Source organism: Myotis daubentonii, chromosome 8 (assembly GCF_963259705.1).
Source record: "Myotis daubentonii chromosome 8, mMyoDau2.1, whole genome shotgun sequence".
Taxonomy (NCBI): Eukaryota; Metazoa; Chordata; class Mammalia; order Chiroptera; family Vespertilionidae; genus Myotis; species Myotis daubentonii.
The window spans coordinates 63,086,682-63,107,913 of record NC_081847.1 but is presented as its reverse complement, the minus strand read 5'-3'; the positions used below and the strand labels follow the sequence as shown (position 1 = coordinate 63,107,913).

Sequence of the window (21,232 nt, the reverse complement as noted above, 5' to 3'; positions counted from 1 at the left end):
GGGAGGGTGTGTGTCATTACTTCTTCAAATAGTTTTTCAATATCTTGCTCTCTCTCATCTTCTGGCACCCCTATAATTCTGATGTTGGTACGCTTGAAGCTGTCCCAGAGGCTCCTTACACTATCTTCGTATTTTCGGATTCTTTTTTCATTTTGCTTTTCTGGTTGGGTGTTTTTTGCTTCTTCGCATTTCAAATCTTTGCCTTGATTCTTGTGCTCCTCTGGTCTGCTGTTGGGAGTCTGTATAATATTCGTTATTTCAGTCCGTGTATGCTTAATTTCTAGTTGGTTCTTTATCATAACATCGAGGGTCTCATTAGATTTCTTGTAGATCTCAATAACTTTATCGGCGGCTTCTAGACAGTTCTTGAGAGACCTTAAAAGTGTGGTTCTGAACTCAATATCCTCCATTGACAGTTTTGTCCTGTTTCTTTGTCTCCGCATTTTTTATGCTTTCTTGGTGCACCCCCTAGTGGTCTTTGTGCGGAGTCTTGTTGTAGTTAAGCCTTGATTGTTGTAGTTAATACTAGGGGGATTTGACCTCCAGGCCAACTGGCTGTGAGAATCAGCTGTATCTGCAGTGGGAAAACTTCTGTCCTCTAGGGAGGTGCTAATCTAGCCTTTTCCTGAGGCTATTTGGCAAATGACTCTGTGCAGGGCTTGGGCGGGGCAGGTCCCAGGGGATCAACAGGGCAGGTGGAGGGAGCAGTTATGGCTGCTCTCAGTCCCGTCCCCAGAGGCTCTGCCTCTCAGAGTCCCAGCAACCGCTGCAAACTTCGGAGAGAAAGCTGCCCTCGCATTCAGACCGATGCCAGACAGTCCCGCTTCTCCCGTTTTAGTCTGGGTCCCTAGAGACTCACCCAGAACTGGAGCTCAGAATCTGAGACTCCCTCCTGATTGAAAACGACAATGAAAACGACAACTGCGCCCTCAGCTACCAGCCTGCTCCGCGCGTACCTCTGCACCTTTGTATTTTCCGCACTGCGCCTCCTCTCAGTCTCGTATGCTGTTCTTTTTCCTTCTAGTTGAAGAATTTCCCCTCAGCCAGTCTTCCTGTGGTTCTGGGCGATGTCCGTTCCGTCTTTTAGCTGTATTTGTGAAGTGGTTGTTTGAGGCAGCTAACTGCAGTGTTTACCTATGCCGCCATCTTGGTTTTCTCCTCTTCCCTCCCGACTGAAAAAGACAATAGTGTCCTCAGTTGCCAGCCCTTTCCATGTGTGCCTCCGTCCCTCTGTACTTTACTTCTGCACCTCCTCTGAGTCTCAGTGTGCTTTTCTCTTTCCTTCTAGTTGTAGAATTTCCACTCAGCCAGCCTTCCTGTGGTTCTGGATGATGTCCATTTTGTCTTTTAATTGTAGTTTTGAAGTGGTTGTGTGAGGCAGCAATTTCAGGTGTTTACCTATGCCACCATCTTGGTTTCTCGCTTTTATGAATTTGATCTATTCTGAACACTTTATATAAATGGAATCATATAATATGTGATCTTTTGTAACTGGCTTCTTTCATGTCACATGTTTTCAAGATTCATCTATGTCATACCATGTATTAATTAGTACACTGTTCCTTTTTATGGCTGAATAATATTCCATTGTATGAATATACCACATTTTATTCATCCATTTATCAGTTGTCGAACTTTTGGGTGGTTTCCAGCATTGGGATATCATGAATAATGCTGCTATGAATATTTCATGCTTAAGTTTTTGTAACGAACTATAGAAATGATCCCTGAAAGTATAGTCTTCATGCTTAAGTTTTTGTTTCAATGTATGTTTTTATTTCTCTTGGGTAAATAAGAGAACTGCTAGGTGACATAGTAATTCTACGTTTAACTTGTCGAGGAACTACCACACTGTCTTAAATAGCAGTTGTACCATTTTATATTCCCCCACCAATGTATGAAGGTTCCAATTTTTTCACATCCTTGCCAATACTCACTATCTGTCTTTTAAAATTACAGCCATTCTAGCCCTGTGCGGTGGTTAGAGTATCAGCTTGCATACCGAAGGATTGTGGGTCCAATTCCCAGTCAAGGGCACATACCTGGGTTGCAGATTTGATCCCTGCTTAGGGTGTATGACAGAGGCAACCAATTAATGTTTCTCTCTTTCTCTATCTCTCTCTCTTCTCCCTCCCCTCCACTTTCTAAAAAATCAAAGGAAAAAAAATATCCTTGGGTGAGGATTAAAAACAAAAACAAAACCCAACAGAAAAATCACAAATATTTTCAATTCATATTACAGTTGTTGCAGATATTGCCCCCATATTTTTATACTCACTTCTTCTTTGAAATTTTATAGTTATTAGACCTGCGACTTCATGACACGACAGCAGCTTTCTGTGTAAATTGTGCAACACAGCGCCCAACTATCAAGCAATTCTGTAGCCAGTAGTTTATTCAGTCAACAAATGATAAAGCTGTTTGTCTTCATATTGGTCAGACATTTAAATTGCTTGGTAGTATTATGCAATTCTAAAGTGTGTGATGGTCAATACGAAGGAGAAAGAGTCATTTTCACTATCAAGATTCTGCAAGTTGCACAGTTCAAATGACAATTCTTAACTGTCTGTAAAAAGCATGGCTTCTGTAGTAGGTGCTTGATAGTTAAACTATTGATATATGTGTTATATGATCTAACTTACTGCTCAATGACATGGGTCATGCATTGAAAGTTCTGTATCAGTGCTTCCTTCTTTTATTTGTTCTCACTGTAATGCTATCAATTTATTAATTTTAAAACATTATTCTGAAAAAAACCCCTACAAAAACATTATTCTGAGAAAAGGGCTTATATTTACCAGATTGTTATAGGGGTCCATGGCACAAAAAAGATTAAGCTCTACCCTCAGGAATTAATCATGTATGAATCAAAGGCTTGTAGACAAGGTTTTGTTTGTATATAACTATGTTATATCACATTTGCAGAAGTCCCTGACCATCCCAAAAGATTAAGAAGGTGTTTTTTTATTTCAGAAAGAGAGGGTGTGTGTGAGAGAGAAATAGCAATGTGAAACAGACACATCAATTGGTTACACCTCCCTAACCCCAGCTCAGTACTCTCCCCTTAACTGGGTTTGAACCTGTGACCTTCTGGTGCATGGGACGATGCTCCAACAAATTGAACCACACTGACCAGGGCCTTTTATGATTTTTATAAATAATTATATAGGCTTTCCCCCCTGTCATTTCATGCCAAGACTAACCACTAGAAACTGAAATACTAAAGTAAGGATCAGTAAGCACAGCCTCTGTAAGTATTTTGCACTAAACTAACTGGTACCAAGCAACAGTTCTAAAATGTGGAAATCCAAATGTCCAACTAGGAATTCACTGTTATAGTTCTGCAAATTCAATAAGAAAATTAGCCTGGCTGGTGTGGCTCAGTGGTTGAGCAAACCAGGAGGTCATGGTTCAATTTCCATTCAGCGCACATGCCCGGGTTATGGGTTCAATCCCCAGTGTGGGGCTTGCAGAAGGCAGCCAATCAATGATTATTTCTCATCATTGATGTTTCTCTCTCTCTCTCTCCCTCTCCAAAATCAGTAAAAGTATTTTTTTGAAAAGAGAAAATTATTAGAAATTTTTACAAATTGAAAATATACTGAACATAAATTGTAACATGGGAGCAGCTACCCTAAAACAGGCTTACAAATTCTCCATCTAATCAGATATGCACAAGGTAACAAACCGTATCTCAAAATGGACCTAAATAAGAAAAATTCACTAATAAAAAACTGTAGGCCATTGTAATATATTGTTAAAAGTTATTTCTTAGCATAAATGTAAACATCTCTTACCCTCTCAATGCTGTGTTGCAAACGTAGTTTCATCCTTACAACTTCCTGTTGCCGAAACAGCTCTTTGAGCGGATCTGACAGTGAGGGGGGTGGTGTAATCTAATTTTAAAAATGTAATAGTTAAAAGCATTAGGTTTTATTTATAATAATGGGCTACACTTATAAAATTAAAACCTGTTAGTAGATAACTTAAAATGAAGATACAAATTCAGATGTTCTCTGAATTAAATAATATAGTAACAATTATACAATTACTTTTCAATTTCACCTGTTTGAAACCCTAAATATTCTTCCACTAGATACCTTAGAGCAGGGGTCACCAAACTTTCAGACCACTGGTTGGCAACTGCTGCCTTAGAGAATCTATATTTCCTCCTCTCTCATCCCAGCTTATAATATTGTCAGCATTATTAGGACAAAGTAGGATAGCTCAGTATATTTGGCACAGTATACTAACTTAGTTGACTCTTTTGACTTTTCTGAAGGTTAAGAGAAACAGATGGTGTGTTTCATGATGTACAAAAGGAATTATACAACACCATATATGAAAAGCTCTTGCCAAAGAATCAAACCTGGATCTAATCAATACTCTATAATCAGTAAACAGTTTACAGGAATTATGGAAGACTGAAAAACCTGTTAAATACATACAGATTCAATTAGTAGAATCAATATGGAAAATACAAGACATAACTTTTGGGGGCTGATCATTTTTCAATGAGCTGGCCTCTAATTGCAATGATACATTTGCTTGATTTCTATGTCCTGTAAACTTTAAATTTATAACAAGAAGAGTTAAGTGGAGTGTTTGGTGCTATTGTAGTTTGCAATCATGCAGGCCTCTTTCAAGCAACACAGAGAAAAAGTATCTATTCCTTTGAGGCTGGAGTGTCAGAGAAAGCTTCTTTCAGAGGGTAATGCCTGAGCCTTAACCTAAAAGAAGAGTTAAGAGAAATGAGTTGTGAGGAAAAAGGAAAGAGAAAGAAAAGAGGGAGGTAATTCCCAGAAGAGAGGATGGTATAATCAAATGCATGAAACAAACAGTATGGAGCTCGGAGGCAATTATAAGCAGGCTTGAGTCCCAGGAACATAACAGGAAGGAAAGAATGATGGATATGAGGATAGAGAGATCAGCAGGGGCAAAGTAATAAAGATTGTAGTCTAGTCTGTAAACCAGCTTTTCTTAAAATATGTTCCACTGAGCACTTCTGAGATAAGACAAGTTTGGTATTAGATATGATTTCTTTTTTTGTTAATCATTCCAAGGATATTTTTTTCCATTTATATTTTTGTTTTAGAGAGAGAGGAAGAGAGGAGTGTCAGGAGGGAGGGAGGGAGGGAAGGAGGGAGAGAGAGAGTGAGAGAGAGAGAGATCCATCAATGTGAAAGAAACACATCAATTGGTTGCCTCCTGCACACCCCCTGACCAGGGCTAGGGATCCAATCTGCAATTCAGGAATGTGCCCTTGACTGGGAATCGAACCCGCAACTCTTTGGTGTGTGGGCTGATGCTCTAAACCACTGAGAAACACTAGATATAGGGCTAGATATACTGATTTTAAGGATAGTGTGGGGCATTCAGTTGTCTAGAAGCAGCTAGAAACATGGTTATAGAAATCAGGAGTGTATTCATGGCTGAAGATAAACTTGGAACTATTCTACAAGAGATAGTGCCCTAGCCCTTAATAAAATTATCACTGAGAGACAGAGACAGACACCTAAACAGTTACCTACAATATTATAGGGGAAGTATAAGGAAGACAGAAGCAATTCTGCCTTGACTAGATTTCATATAGGGGTGACATCACAGCTTAGAACAAAGGCATGAAAGAGGCTTAACAAAGGGGACCTGAAGAGAGCAACATTTCAGGCAGGGAGAACAGTGCCAAACTACCAAAACTAATGAACAAGAGATTTCCATAGAAGAGTTCAGATTGGCTGATGTAGTAGGTGAGTTTGGAAGTAGCAGTAAGAAAATGAAGCCAGATGGGTAGATTGGGGTCAGAATATGAAATGAATGGTTGTGCTATACTTAGATATGGATTTTAAGCTGTAGAAGATGGGAAGTCAGCTAATCACAGCTGAGATCTTTACATAAAAAAATAGCTTTCTATTTTTTTTAAAGAAATATAAATTTAACAAAAAAAAATGCTCCAGCAGAAAGACATGAAGAGAAAAAAGTAGTAAAAAGTTCTGGCCGGTGTGGCTCAGCTGGTTGGAGAGTTGTCCCATACACTAGAAAGTAGTGGGTTCAATTCCCAGTCAGGGCATATATCCAGATTGTGGATTCAATCCCCAGGCAGGGAGAATGCAGGAGGCAACCAATCGATAGATGTTTCTTTTTCACATCAATGTTTCTCTCAAAAAAAAAAAAAAAAAGAAGGTGAAAAAATTCTTGTAATGTTCTAAATGACAGATAATGATGAGCGCCCTAAGCCAGAGCAGTGGTAGAAGAAGGTATAGATTCTGCAGAAAGTCCTAAGGTAGAATGGTTAGAATTTGGTGACTGGTAGGTTTCTACTTTGGTATCATCACTAATGGATAAAGATGTGTTTTTGAGGGAGAGAGAAATCATCCCTTATAGTCTATGTTAAGTATGAGGTCAGAGTGAATGCCATGGTGCATGGTTAAATCCTCCCCTTCCGCCTGCTTCAGCAATAAGACACTCATCCCCAGCATCTAGGAGTGTTGGCTGACAGCTCTCACTGGAGTACCTCTATAAGAATTACCTGTCAGGGAAGTGAGTTGGCCTGGCCAAGGTTATGTTTCTTCTCTGAGTGCAGGCTACTTATCAGGAAGGCCATCCCTGTAGAGCTCTTGTGGTTTCAGCTGAGGTCACTGTTGCAACTGCATTTCAGTTTAATTTCTTGCTCTGCCCAACTTGGCTTCCCTCACACACTTATAGGTATTGTTCCTGATAGCACTAACTAATAAGTCTCTCGCACACAATTCCATAGTTAGCTTATGTGCAAGTTAACTTCCTATGACAGGTATCGGAAAGTCATTTAGGTAAGGATGCCTGGAGGCACCTATATTTGATTCTGGAGGTCAACAAAAATGATATGTAGCTAAATAATAATTTTTTGGGACTAACTGGCACATGAAAAATTACTGAAACCATAGCAATATGTAAGACCACACTGGCAAAAAGCTGACAAAATAATTGATTCCTAGAGAACTCTGATGTTTAAAGGGTGGGTAGAGGAGACACTAAAAGAGAGAAAGGATTCATCAGTGGGGCAAGGGAATTAGAAAAGAGTGCCACCAAAAAACCAGGATGGGAGTGGGAGAGGGAGAATTTGATTTAGACCAAGATGGTCACAATGTCAATAATTGAAGTCAAGTAGAAAGAAAAAGAAAGAGGCCAATGGATCTGGCAGTTGCAAGCTCACTGGTGACCTCTGCCAATACCTAATAGTCAAGGGGGAACAGGAAGTGATGCAGAGGACACAGGAGGCACAGACTACTATCCAAGAGTGCAGCAATAAAGGAAAGAGAGGGCGAGCTTGACAACCTGGCAGAGTTACCAAGGGATAACTTTTTCTCCCTTGGATGAAGGAGACTCAAATATGTTCGAAATGGGGGGATATAGGCCAATGTAGAAGGAAAATTGAAAAATATATTAGTGAGAAATATTGTAATAGAGGAAGGTTCCAGAGAAGAGTGGACTGAATGGAATCAAAAGCACGTATAAAGGAATTACCCTTTAAAGCAATAAAAACATATCTTTGGGACAGAAAGAAAAGCAGGTAATAAGAAACAAAATACTATAGCTCAGTGTTGGTCAATAAGGCAGCCACTAACCACATATGGCTACTGACCACTTACTGAAATGTGGGCAGTTTAAATTGAGATGTACTGTAGATACACCAGCACACCAGATTTCAAATACTTAGTATAACAAAAAAAGAATATCGATTGTCTCAATGATAACTTGTCCATATTGATTATATTTTGAAATATGTATATAGCTGGTTAAATATTAAAATTAATTTACCAGTTTATTTTTACATTTTAAAATGAGGCTACCAGAAAATTTAAAACTCCATGTGACTTGCATTATTATTTCTATTATACAGCATTGCAGATGTATATCAAGTAATCTTACTTACTGTGGGAATGCAAATCTTGCTTAAGGGATTTCCATCCAAGAGATATGATCCATTAAATGTCACATATTCATCATAATACTGAGGTGCTTGAGGAATAACACTACATAACAATTTGCGCTTTTCTTCAATTTTTTTTCTTATGTGCAAATACTCAAAATATGGATTTGCTCTCTCTGAACTGTATGGCTGAATCTCATCTAGCTTCAGAGAATCTACAATGGCTGCCAGAGATTGCTGAGTTTTCTCTTTTGCTTGTAGTAAAGAGGGACTCACTTGCACAGGCTGAGGTACACGTGACACTTTCCTTTTCCGTGGGTGGTGAACTTGAGGATCATCTTCTTCAGTTAATCTTATTCTTCCTCTAGGAGATGAAGATTCACTGTCTTTTTCTGGTAATATTGTACAACTAGCAAAAATCTGTTTGCTTTGATTAGCCACTGTATTTGCTTTGTTTCTAGTCATCCTCTGAGGAATTTGGTTTTCAGTTTTATCATCTTCAGCATTTTCTTCTAATTCTACTTTAATTAATTGCCCATATTTATGCATTTCTGGTTGAGCTGGTTGCTGTGAATGGTTTTCCAGACATGATAAAGTGCTTTGTTGTGATTCTTCCTCTTCGATGGAAAGCAAACACTTTTCACTTTCAAGACAAAGCTTTGGATTATCTTGTTCATTTAGGTTTCCTTTTGGCATTCCTGCATGAATTTCACATAAATCAGAATCACACTTATCATTCAAATGAGTTAAAACCAAACTTTCCAGCTTGCTTTCTTTTTCGTGTGAAATAACCTGAATATCAGAAGTGCTATTTTCAACGTCATGGCTATTGGAAGACTTATATATATGTTTGCTAAATGCATAATGTATATTTAGCTGGGAAGAGGAATCACTTCCATTAAAGTCCTTCTCTAATGGTAATATAGGCAAAGTATTAGCCTTCTCAAAATTTGGTGATACTTCTTGAACAGAGTTTTCAGAGTATACTGGAACAAAGGTATTTGTCTTTTGAACATCTGTTAGGGCAAAAGTATTCTCCGTATCTTTTGTAGATTCATTATCAGTATCTAAAACAGTACTGATAATCTGAACTGCATTTTTATGTTGTAAAATACCTGGATCTTGATTGGCAGCATATGATGAAGACATATGTTTAGAAATTGATTCAGTATCTGAAAGTGATTGGCTGTGGAAAGAGCCTGGATGCTGTGAAGGTAGAAAGGATGCTGCATCCTGAGCACAAGAGTTTACTGGCAGTTCAGTCTGGTGCAGGCATAAAAAGTCAGTATTCTGTTCTTTCAGTATTTTGTTTTCAGAATTACAAAAAACCTGAACAGAAGAATCTTGACCGGAAGTACTAGAATTTGGGCCGATGAAGTCACTGGTGCTTAATGAGTCCAGTCTATCTACATGTATCTCCCATGATTTATTTTGGATCACACCAACCTGATTAGATGGCTCTAAATGAACAGGACTGTCCATCGAAGTGCCCACTGGAGCAGAACTCTTGATAACATTTATATCAGCTGAAATATATTTGTTGTTTATAGATCTAGTTGGAGAGGTGGCAAAACTGGAATGTATGTTTGATACATTTGAAAGTTCTCTTTCAGGCACATTTGAGGATACCTCAGATTTGGGAGAAGGGCAAATATCTCTTGGCAAAGCTAAGCCACTTTGATTGCTTTCTTCTGATGTTGTTTGGAATTGTTTTGTATGTTCACAAATGACAGATGGCATGCTACATCTTCGAACTTCTACAGTTGCTCTCCCCTCATTTATAACAAGTTTAACATCTTCTACAGAAGATGATCGGAGATGGGATGTTGGAAGTCTGCTTGTATATGGTGGTTTAATCCGCTCTGGCAGTTCAGCTAGGCTATCGAAGTCCTTTTCATGAAGTGCAGGAGATTTGGCAATTGGCAGAAAAGGTGACTGGGAAAAGGACATTTGGGAATCTGAACCCTCTAACAAAAAGTCAGAGTCATACTCAACTGGAGGTCTTGGGGTGGTTACTGTAGTATGACAGGAGTCTTCTGAACTAGCAACAGAAATCATGGATACAGATCTGGAGCTGAGACCTGGCTTTTCATTCTCTGATCTAGGAGATCTGTTTAAGCTATTATCTGAGACAAAAGATGACTTCCCTAAATTCATTATATTTTTGGTGTCAACAGATTGTGATCTGTTACTTACAGCATCTTTAGACTGTTTCTCCTTGGTATAAGACTCAGTCAACTCTGAACTCTTTGACCTAGTAAGCGCTTTATTTTTGGACTCAGCTAGTGTATGCTTTGTTTTTTCTTTATCTTTTACTTTAAGTTCTAAACAGTTACGATTTCTCAACCGTTCCTTTTCTTTTTGCTTTATTTTTTCCTTATGTTTTTTGTGCCACTGCTCTATTTCTAGGTCTTTAAGACTTAGCATTCGTTCAAAACTTGTCTGCATTAAATCATCATTTACCAACCTCTTTTCTTTAGGTCGAGTATCTTTTGATGCTGGTGATAACTTAGGTTTGGGCTTATCTGCTTCAGATTTTAGTTTGAATAAACTATTCAGTTGAATTTTATCCTTATGTTTATCTCTTTCTTTGTATCTGTCTATGTCTTTATCTTTTTTATCTTTTTCCTTTCCATCAGTTTTGAAAGGTTCATCTTTTGTTTTTTCCTTAAGGGATGTTTTTTCCTGTTGTGCTTTACTACTGTCTGCTATACTTGATCTCTTCTCTTCCTGGAAGTGTTTGGAATTACTTATATTTACACTTTCTTTATCTCTAGATTTTTCCTTTTTATCTACCTCCCTGTCTTTATTTTTGCTTTTTTCTGATTTGGTGTAGTCACTATTATCTGACTGCTTGCTTTTCTTCTCCATCATGTGCTTTTCTTTGCTTTCTGCTAGGTACCTCTCTTTTTCAGGTTTGTCTTTGTCATGTCTCCTGTCTGTTTTTTCTCTACTTTTCTCTCTGTCATCAGGTTTTTTAGTAGTAATATTTTTTATCTTCTCGCCTTCTTTATGACATTTCTCTGTATGATGTGAATATAGTTTGTCTCTGTCTTTTATTCTGTCAACACATTCACTAAGATCTAATTTGTCTTTGTCTGACTTATGCTCATGTTTTATTTTCTTCTCTTTTTCAGAATTTCTTCTTTCAGCTTTCTCAATGTCCTTTTCTTTACTTTGAAATCGTCTGTCAGATTTTTCCTTACTTTCTTTTATGTGCTTTTCTTGTTTTTCAATTTCTATTTCCTTTTCCATTGAATGTAACCCTATAGATTCCTCACTGGCACTTATACCTAAAGAACTAAATTCTGTTTCTTTACCTATAGGTATATTCTCTCTTTCTTCTTTTAAATCTTTTATTTTTTCCTCCTTACATGATTTCTCACTCTCCTTTTTAATCTTTTCTCGTTCTTCTTTAAAGTTCCTCTCTTTTGAGACATGCTTTTCCTTGGTTGATTTATCATCTTTTATATTTTTTTCCAATTTTGATTTTTTTTCTGTTAGGGGGTCATGTTCTATACTCAAAAATATATCTTCAGTTTCATCACTTTTAAAAAAATTCTCTTTCCAAAATTCTCTATCAAATTCAACACTCCGCTGTAGCTCTTTAACCCCATCCCTATTTTTGTATTTTTCTTTTTCACCTTCAATTTCCTTTTTATGTTTTTCTTTTTCCCTCTCTTTATGTTTCAATTTATGCTTTTTTAATGTTTTACCTTCTTTGTCCATTTTTTTCAGTGTACAATCTGAGTTTTCAAATGTTGAACTATGGTCTTCATCCTTTATTTTAGCATTTGACTTTTCACCAAATTCTAAGTGGAAATCTTTCTGATGTTTGTTTTTTTCCTTATGCTTACAAGATTTTACACTTGAACTTTCTGGCAAGAATTCCGATTCTGTATTATCATATCGAACAAGATCAGGCTGTAATAACATTTCAGAACTTCCTGGTGATAAACATGTTTTAGTGTGTTCTTGTTTTAGTGGTGTTGACTGCTTTTCACTTAGTCCACAAGAATGTTTGGGAGATTTACCACTGGAAATATGAAATAAATGTAATGAAGTATCATCTTTAGGGCTAAAAGATTTCCGAAAATTCCCCTCCTCTCTTGTCTTTTCTGAACAATCTACTGTAGCAATTGTCAAATTTGTTGCTCTGGTATTTTCTTTCCCCTCTTTTTCTTGCTTCAGCTCTTGGTTCTCTTTATTTTTGTTCTGGTTCTTTAATTTTCTTTTAACTTTACCTTTCTGTTTGTGCTCATTTGAAACTCCATATTCCTTTTTGGTCTGTGTGTCGGAATTTGATGTTTCAGGTATAGAGCATGGAGTAGAAACCTTTTTGTTCTGTAGAATTTCTTCATCTGAACTTTCAGAACTTGAATACAAAACCCTAGATGGCTTTTGTTTTTTATTTTTAAATGATTTAGGGTAGAAAGCTTTATCCTGTTTTGCAAATAAGCTATTCTTTTCTACTTCAGATTCATTCTCTTTTCGGAGCTCTTTCCTAAGAATATGCCTATCATCAATCATTTTATTTATTTCTTCTTCATCATCATCTTTGAACTCATACTCATCCAGGGCAGTTGAAAGAGGTGCTTTGGGAATTATTTGTTTACTTTCACAGATGATAGAGTCTTTCTCTGTCTCAGAGTCAATATTTTCATCAACACTGGAAGGATTTACAGACTGAGCCTCTTCAGAATCTAGAATAAGAAAAAAAAAATCTATTGTTGGTTGAAAGACAAATGTCAGAAAAATAAGACCGAGAAAACCATAGCATATACAATAAACATTTCAAACAATTCAGAAAAAAATTTCAGAATTACATGTGAATAATGCAATAAAAAACATGTAAGAACTCTGCTAGTGTCATGGAAAAGCTTTATAGAGAATCTACTTCAGGATAGGATTCCTTAATATATCTAAAAGCACATGATATACTGAATTTACAATACATGTGTCAGAAAGATGTAATATAAATCAGGGGACTGGGTTTCAGGGGAAATATTGACTACTAATGTTATATAAAAATTTTACATATATGTACTGTTTTTCTGGAAAGGATATTTAACTTAATATTCTTTGATGCAAAGAAAGATGAAAAACCACTGATTTAAAGGGTTTAATTATGTAAATATCACAGATTGTTTTATGTTTCAGAATTTTTATTAATAAAGGTATCAAGTGGTTCCCATAAAGGACAGTAACTTAAGTAAAAGTAGATCATTTTGACTATACAAGAAATGACTATCTAGTTTTAAAAAATTAGAAAAATTAAAAGAACTATATCCCCATAATCAAGAGTATGACAAATAAATACACAATCTGAAGAAGGATACTCTATTTCTTAATTTTCTTATCTATAGTAATCTTGATAATAATAATATATATGTACAATGAAGGAAATAACAGGCTCAACTCCTGTTTTTAAGTATATATTTATATTAAGTGCGTGAAAATTTAATTGCATCCAAACTTTTGCATTAATATAGCCAAAGCACTGCTAGATTCTACTTCATAGCTATTTTTTGTTAATCCTTACCCAAGGGTATTTTTCCCATTAATTTTTAGAGAGAGTGGAAGGGAAGGAGGGCGAGGAGGAAGGGGAAAGAAAGAGAGGAAGGAAAGAAAGGAGGGATGGAGAAAGGGAGGGAAAAACAGAGAGAGAGAGAGAGAGAGAGAGAGAGAGAGAGAGAGAGAGAGAGAGAGAGAGAGAGAGAAACGGGTGAATTGGTTGCCTCCAGCACATGCCCTGACTGGGGCCAGGAATTGAACCTGCAACCCAGATACATGCCCTTGACTTGGAATCAAACCCTCAACCCTTCCTTGTGTGGGCTGATGCTCTAACCACTGAATCACATCAGCCAGGGAAAGCACCTTTTCTTAGCTGAAATGTATTTTGCATACATGGGCCTCTAACTGAAAACAAAATCCAGGTCTCTAACTAAAAAAAAAAAAAAACTGAGGCCTCTGACAAGGGAAGGGAATACAAAAAATCATTCCAAATATGATAAAACTTCATTTGCTAAGTATTTAATAAAAGAATTAAAAGTTTATTGTAATATATTGTTTCTTCTAAAGTGATCTAGCTCTCAAATATTTGCTTCACATGAAAATTAAATTCCACAAGTATTTCGGAGAATCTATAAAGTTACTGGGCACTACTATAGAGGAGATCTAGACAGATCACAACCTTGTTTTTGGAGACGATATGGTAATATTCTAAGACAATATTATTACTAAATGCCAATGAGTGATATAGTTATACTGACACATGACATAAAAAAAGAACATTTTTGGATTTTAACTACTCATACATATGTAAAAAAATATAATTTTTCATTCCCAATTACCAATATTGCAATACTTAATACCAAACTACAAAACTTTATGTTGCAAAAAAAGAACAACTATTTTGGGAGTATTTATTTTGGTCCTTGATTAAATGAATACAAAAATATGTACTTATACAGCAGATGTTATTTTTTTCTGTTAACATCTTAATTATAATTTGTTCTTAAGGACTTCCATACTTGCAGTCTTCAAGGATTTAATTCTTATGTTTATATATAACTATTCTATTTATATTCTGTTTCTCATCAAATGATTAGTTTTACTGGAAATTGGGAATAATTTTTTCCTTTGGATATCCCATAAAATATCAGTTCTACACTAAGCATGAGTCTTAAATATTAATTATGCTCTGCCAGGCACACAGTGCTAGGAGATAGGGGTGAAAAGATGAAAAAACCTAATCCTGCCCCTTAACAGTAATATAATCTGCCAATTGCTAAAATGGCAGTAGATACTAGGTCCAAAGGGTGTACTTGGGAAAGTCAGCTTGGGAGAACTGGAGAATGAAAGCAGGCTTCTCAAAAACATAGCACTGAAACTAAGGTATAAAGGATATATAAAAATTTCAGGTAGAACTTAAGGGTGTAAACAAGCAGCTCAAATTACAGCATGTATACCATTTCATGTATTTTTCTTTTCATTTAACAGATCATAGAAATTTTCTTTTAAAGTTACATTTCTTTATTACTTTTTTTTTTTTTTTTTTAAGAGACGGGGTCTCGCTATGTTGCCCAGGCTGGAGTGCAGTGGCTATTCACAGGCGCGATCCCACTACTGATCAGCACGGGAGCTTTGACCTGCTCCGTCTCCGACCTGGGCCGGTTCACCCCTCCTTAGGCAACCTGGTGGTCCCCCGCTCCCGGGAGGTCACCATATTGATGCCGAACTTAGTGCAGACACCCGATCGGCATAGCGCACTACAGCCCAGAACTCCTGGACTCAAGCGATCCTCCAGCCTCAGCCTCCCGAGTAGCTGGGACTACAGGCGCGCGCCACTGCGCCCGGCTTCTTTATTACTATTTTTAAGGGCAGTGTATTACCTTGAATTAATATGTAATCATTTAAAGTGATTTTTCTACTCACAGGACATTCGGATTGCCTCTAATTATTTAATATCATAGATATTTAACAATGTAGAAAAATGTATGTAGACTTGTGAGGGGCAAAACAAGATTGAACATACGGTGATAATTATTAAAACTGAATAATAAATATGTGGGCTTACAATACTACTATTTCTACTTTTGCATATATTAGGTTTCTATAATAAAAGTAAAAACATTTGTACAGAATAAAACGAAAACCCTTAAATACATATACTATAGTTTTAAATATAATTTTCCTAATTTTCTGAACAAAATCAGGAAAGATGCAAAATATTTTCAGAAATACATTATATATGAGCATATATCATTTCATCAAAGATTTTAAATTAGTTAATGGTAGGCTCTATAGCAAAAAAACCCACCAGCTAGTTTCTTTCATTTTCAGAACCCTTTTGCCCAACAGAAGGTACTACCCTATCTAATAAAAGAGAAACATGGTAATTGGCGTACGACCGCTACCCTTCCCATTGGCTAATCAGGGCGATATGCAAATTAACTGCCAGCCAAGATGGCGGTCGGCAGCCAGGCAGCTTAAACTGAACATGAGGCTTGCTTGCTTCAGTGACGGAGGACTGCAGCGTTCCCTGCCTGCCTTGCCGGCCTCTGAGCTTGCAGTTTAAGAAACATTGTAACAAATATAGAAGCTAAACAAAATACCAGAAACCAGCTTTCAGCTGGCCCGGATCTCAGAGCTGGAGTTATACATTGTTTCGATTATAGAACCCAAACAAAACAGATACCTGCTTTCAGCAGCTGAAGCCTCAGAGCTGGAGCCAGAGCTAAAGCTGGCCCAGAATAAAAAAAGAAAAAGAAAAAAAGGAGCAGTTGGGAGCTTCAGTCCCAGCCTGAAAACAGCCCTCAGCCCCTCACCCAGACTGGCCAGGCACCCCAGTGGGGACCCCCACCCTGAAGGGTGTGTGACCAGCTGCAAACAGCCATCATCCCCTCATCCAGGATGGCCAGGCACCCCAGTGGGGACCCCCACCCTGATCCAGGACACTCTTCAGGGCAAACCAGCCAGCCCCCACCCATGCACCAGGCCTCTATTCTATATAGTAAAAGGGTAATATGCCTCCCAGCACCGGGATCAGCGGAGCCGCGAGGCCTCCCGGAACCGGGATCAGTGTGACAGGGGGCAGTGCCCAAACCCCCTGATCACCCTGCAGGTCTGTGTGTGACAGGGGGCGAGGCCACAACCTCCCTATCGGCCCTGCTCTGTTCCTGACAGGGGAAGGCGCCCCAACCTCCTGATCAGCCCTGCTCTGTGCCTGATGGGGGGAGCTCCCTAACCCCCTGATCGCCCTGCAGCTCTGTGTGTGACAGGATGCGGCGTCCCAACCCCCCCACCCCACGGGCCCTGCTCTGTGTGTGACGGGGTAGAGCCATAACCTCCCCATCGGCCCTGCCCTGAGTGTGACAGTGGCGGCGCCCCAACCCCCTGATCGGCCCTGCTCTGTGGGTGACAGGGGGGAGCTCCTCAACCCCCTGATGGGGCCTGCTCTGTGCATGACAGGGGGGATCTCCCCAACCCCCTGATGGGCCCTGCTCTGTGTGTGACAGGGGGGAGCTCCCCAATCCCCTGATCAACCCTGCTCTGTGCATGACAGGGGGGAGCTCCCCAACCCCCTGATCGGCCCTGCTCTGTGCGTGATAGGGGGCAGCACTCCAACCCCGATTGGCCCTGCTCTGTGCGTGACGGGGGTGGCGCCGCAACCTCCCCATCGACCCTGCCTTGAGTGGGACAGGGGGCGGTGCCCCAACCCCCCAATTGGCCCTACCCTGAGCATGACTGAGGGTGGCATCGCAACCTCCCAATCTGCCCTGCTCTGTGCATGACAGGGGAAGGCGCCCCAACTCCCCAATTGGCCCTGCTCTGAGCCTGACCAGGGGCTGCACCTAGGGATTAGGCCTGCCCTCTGCCACCCGGGAGCAGGCCTAAGCCAGCAGGTCGTTATCTCCCAAGGGGGTCCCAGACTGCGAGAGGGCACAGGCTGGGCTGAGGGACCCCCCCCACCCGAGTGCACAAATTTTTGTGCACCGGGCCTCTAGTACTCAAATATAATGAAGGCTGTAGTCTCAGCATACATCATAACAGGTATCATTAAGTCAAATAAACACACACTAAATTCATACTGCAGGTATATGCTGACATTAGAGTCATCTGACTCTGAATGTATACAGGTTCTGCCATTAACTCGAGGTTCAAATCTTTGCTCTGTCACTTAATAGGTCAGTAATTTGTTATGAGGGATTAACTCATAGGGTTATTGTGAGGATTAAATGAACTTATTAATGTAATGTGCCTAGCATATCCTGACACATACCATGAATGTGATAAATATTAACTCACTGCCGAGAAAAATGTTATCATTAAATTAAGATATTTAAATAAAATATATGTTTACCATCAAATACTGCCTTATTCAATAAAGCACACATTAATTTAAAAATGCCAAAGTTGAATTCCAGAATTTCTCATATTTGGTTAACTTTGTACCAGAAGATTAAAGACATGAAGATTCAAGCTAACTCTAGGCACTTCACTTATTATAGGGTTACAATGGAAGGCAGTGGTCCTTTAGACTGAGGGCAGTGGAAAACATTAGTCTTTCAAGTAAACAAAAAGCATATATACAAATATGGATTTTTCATGGAGGGGAAAAGGGAGGGTAATGAGGGGAGAGAAGAAATAGAACCAAGAAATAATTTTCTTATATTAATGTCTGGTGGAATTTATATTTTTATAAATAAAAGCACTAGTCATAATTGATGACCACTTGCATAAAATATTTTTTAGCATTCCTCAAAGAAGGGAGAAGGGAAATGGGAGTGGAGATAGTGAAGAGGGGACACAATTACATAAACTGTATTTCATGTGCTAACTGTAATAAAATCCCATTATGTCATGATTTAAAAAGAGTTTCTACAACTTATGTGGAAGAAAATTATCCTTGGCAAAAGCTTAAAATGAACACCATATTCATGCAAGTCTATAAGTTGTCTTATTCATCTTTGTATCTACCTTATAGGCCAGTGATGGCGAACCGGTATCACGCGAACTCATTTTTTTGGTTGATTTTTCTTTGTTAAATGGCATTTAAATATATAAAATAAATATCAAAAATATAAGTCTTTGTTTTACTATGGTTGCAAATATCAAAAAATTTCTGTATGTGACACAGCACCAGAGTTAAGTTAGGGTTTTTCAAAATGCTGACACGCCGAGTTCAAAAGGTTTGCCATCACTGTTATAGGCCCAGAATATGACTATGTAATAATGTTAAAAAAAATTTTCCTGACCAGTTAGTAAGTGGCAGAGCAAGGTCTTCAAATCCAATTTTTTTTAAACTCCAAAATTGGTACTTAACAACCATTATGCCATATTACTTCTGAGTACATAAAAGACACTAAATGTAGTCAAGATGAACTATACAAACACCCAGGAAAATAAAGCCATAATTTGTGATCATTCATAAGACCTCAATAAATACCTTCCACTTCTATGTTTATTTCATGATTAAATAAACAACTCTGCCACAATATCTAGGATCTAAAATAAAGTATGGTATTAAATGAGGTTTATTGTTAGTTTACATATAAAAGGCTTTGAACAAAAAAGAAAAAGCAGTAACAATGCTTTAAACATACCCACCTGAGGTTACAGTTGAATTTCACATATAAACGTGCTATTTGTCTATTCTTTGCTTGATCTTGAAATATTCACGTCTTAGATACACAATACCTTGATTTATATATTCCATATGTACATGAAATAACATAGATTAAAAACACCTCATTCATGACTATAAAGCAATTCAATTTATAGAAAATAAAAAAGTCCAGTAAGGGGAAAATAGGTAGTGGTCAAAGGGTACAAATTTCCAGTGATAAGATGAAAAGCTCTGAAGATATAATGTACAGCATGGTGACTATAATTAATAATACTGTATTGTCTATTTGAAAGATGCAACAGATTTTAACTTAAAAAAAAAAAAATCCTCACCCAAGGATGTTTATTGATTTTTAGAGAGAGAGAAAGGGAGAGAAACATTGGTCAGTTGCCTACCATATGTGCCCCAATGGGAGATGGAACCTGAAACCAAAGTATGTGCCCTGGCCAGGAATTGAACCTGCAAATGTTTTGGTGCATGAGATGACATTCCAACCAACAAAGCCAGTCAGCCAGGGCACTAATAGCTTTATTTTAAACTAGGGGCCCGGTGCACGAAATTCGTGCACTGGGTGTGCGTGGGGGGAGTGTCCCTTTGCCCACCCTGCCCCCTCTCACATACTGGGAGCCCTCAGGCGTTGACCCCCATCACCCTCCAATCGCAGGATCGGCCCCTTGCCCAGGCCTGACGCCTCCGCCAGAGGTGTCAGGCTTGTACAGGGGACCCCCATCTCCCCCCGATCACTGGCTCTGGCCCGCGCCCAGGCCTGAGGCCTCTGGCCCAGGAATCATGCCTGGGCAAGGGGACCATCATATCCCCCCAATTCCCCGCTCAGCCCCCCGCCCAGGCCTGATGCCTCGGCTAGAGGAGTTGACCCTCATCACCCTCCGATCACCAATCACCGGATCGGCCCCTTGACCAGGCCTGAGGCCTCCGGCAGAGGTGTCAGGCTTGGGCAGGGGACCCCCAGCTCCCCGCGGTTGCAGGCTCCGCCCCTGCCCAGGCCTAACGCCTCTGGCTGAGGCGTCCAGCTCGGGCAGCGGGGACCCGCAGCTGCAGCGGCCCCGCGATCGTGGGCTCCGCTTTAGGCCCAGGCAAGGGACCCCTAGCTCCCGGGACTGCCAGCTTCGACCGTGTCCAGCTCCCATCGCTGGCTCCACCCCTACTTCCTGCTATCACTGGCCAGGGCGGCAAAGGCGCCTGATTCTCCGATCATGGCTGCCCCCCAACTCTTAGCTCCCCTCTGGGTTTCCGATCACTGTCAGTGGCAGGGGGCTTCTTCCTGCTTTCCCTTTCGCCTCCCTGCATTGTGCCTACATATGCAAATTAACCGCCATCTTATTGGCAGTTAACTGCCAATCTTAGTTGGCAGTTAATTTGCATATAGCCCTGATTAGCCAATGAAAAGGGTATCGTCGTACGCCAATTACCATTTTTCTCTTTTATTAGTGTAGATACTAGAGGCCCGGTGCAGGAAATTCGGGGGTAGCGGGCCTAAGCTGTCAGTCGGACATCCTTAGTGCTGCCGTGGAGGCAGGAGAGGCTCCCGCCACTGTCTCTACACTCGCCAGCTGTGAGCCTGGCTTCTGGCTGAGCGGCGCTCCCCTTGGAGAGTGCACTGACCACCAGGGGGCAGGTCCTGCATTGAGCGTCTGCCCCTGGTGGTCAGTGCACGTTATAACAACTGGTTTACCTGCCATATGGTCCCTTAGGCTTTTATATATATAGACTAGAGGCCCAATGCACGAAATTTGTGCAAGAGTAGGCCTTCCTTCCCCTGGCTGCTGGCACCAGCTTCCCTCTGGCACCCGGGATCCGGGCTTCTCCCCGACCACCGGCAGGCACCTGGGTCCCGGGCTTCCCTCACAGCCCGGCTTCGTCCGGAAGGTCGTCCGGAAGGATGTCTGGTCTAATTAGCATATTACACTTATATTATTATAGACTAGAGGGCCAGTGCACAAAGATTTGTGCACTCGGGGGGGAGGAGGGGTCCTTTAGCCCGGCCTGTGCCCTCTCGCAGTCTGGGACCCCTCGGGGGATGACCACCTGCTGGCTTAGGCCCACTCCCCAGGGGATTGGGCCTAAGATGGCAATCTGACATCCCTCTGGAAGCCCGGCAGCCCTCGGGGGATGCCCATTTGCCAGGGGGGAGCAGGCCTAAACTGCAGTCGGACATCCTTAGCACTGCTGAGGAG

At 40.0% G+C, this 21,232-nt stretch overlaps 1 protein-coding gene and 1 pseudogene across 9 annotated transcripts in view; both read right to left on the bottom strand.

The window, feature by feature from the left end:
• ANKRD12 (ankyrin repeat domain 12) overlaps window positions 1-21,232 on the bottom strand; it is a 111,137-nt gene that overhangs the window by 13,212 nt on the left and 76,693 nt on the right. For all 9 annotated transcript variants that reach the window (XM_059706610.1, XM_059706613.1, XM_059706616.1 and 6 more), the window contains 2 exons: window positions 7,910-12,609; window positions 3,798-3,896 (listed from right to left, as the gene is read on the bottom strand). In XM_059706610.1, coding sequence (XP_059562593.1) covers window positions 3,798-3,896; window positions 7,910-12,609 — 4,799 coding nt within the window. The remainder of the gene's footprint in view (window positions 1-3,797; window positions 3,897-7,909; window positions 12,610-21,232) is intronic.
• Window positions 1,611-1,743, bottom strand: LOC132240428 (small nucleolar RNA U3; annotated as a pseudogene).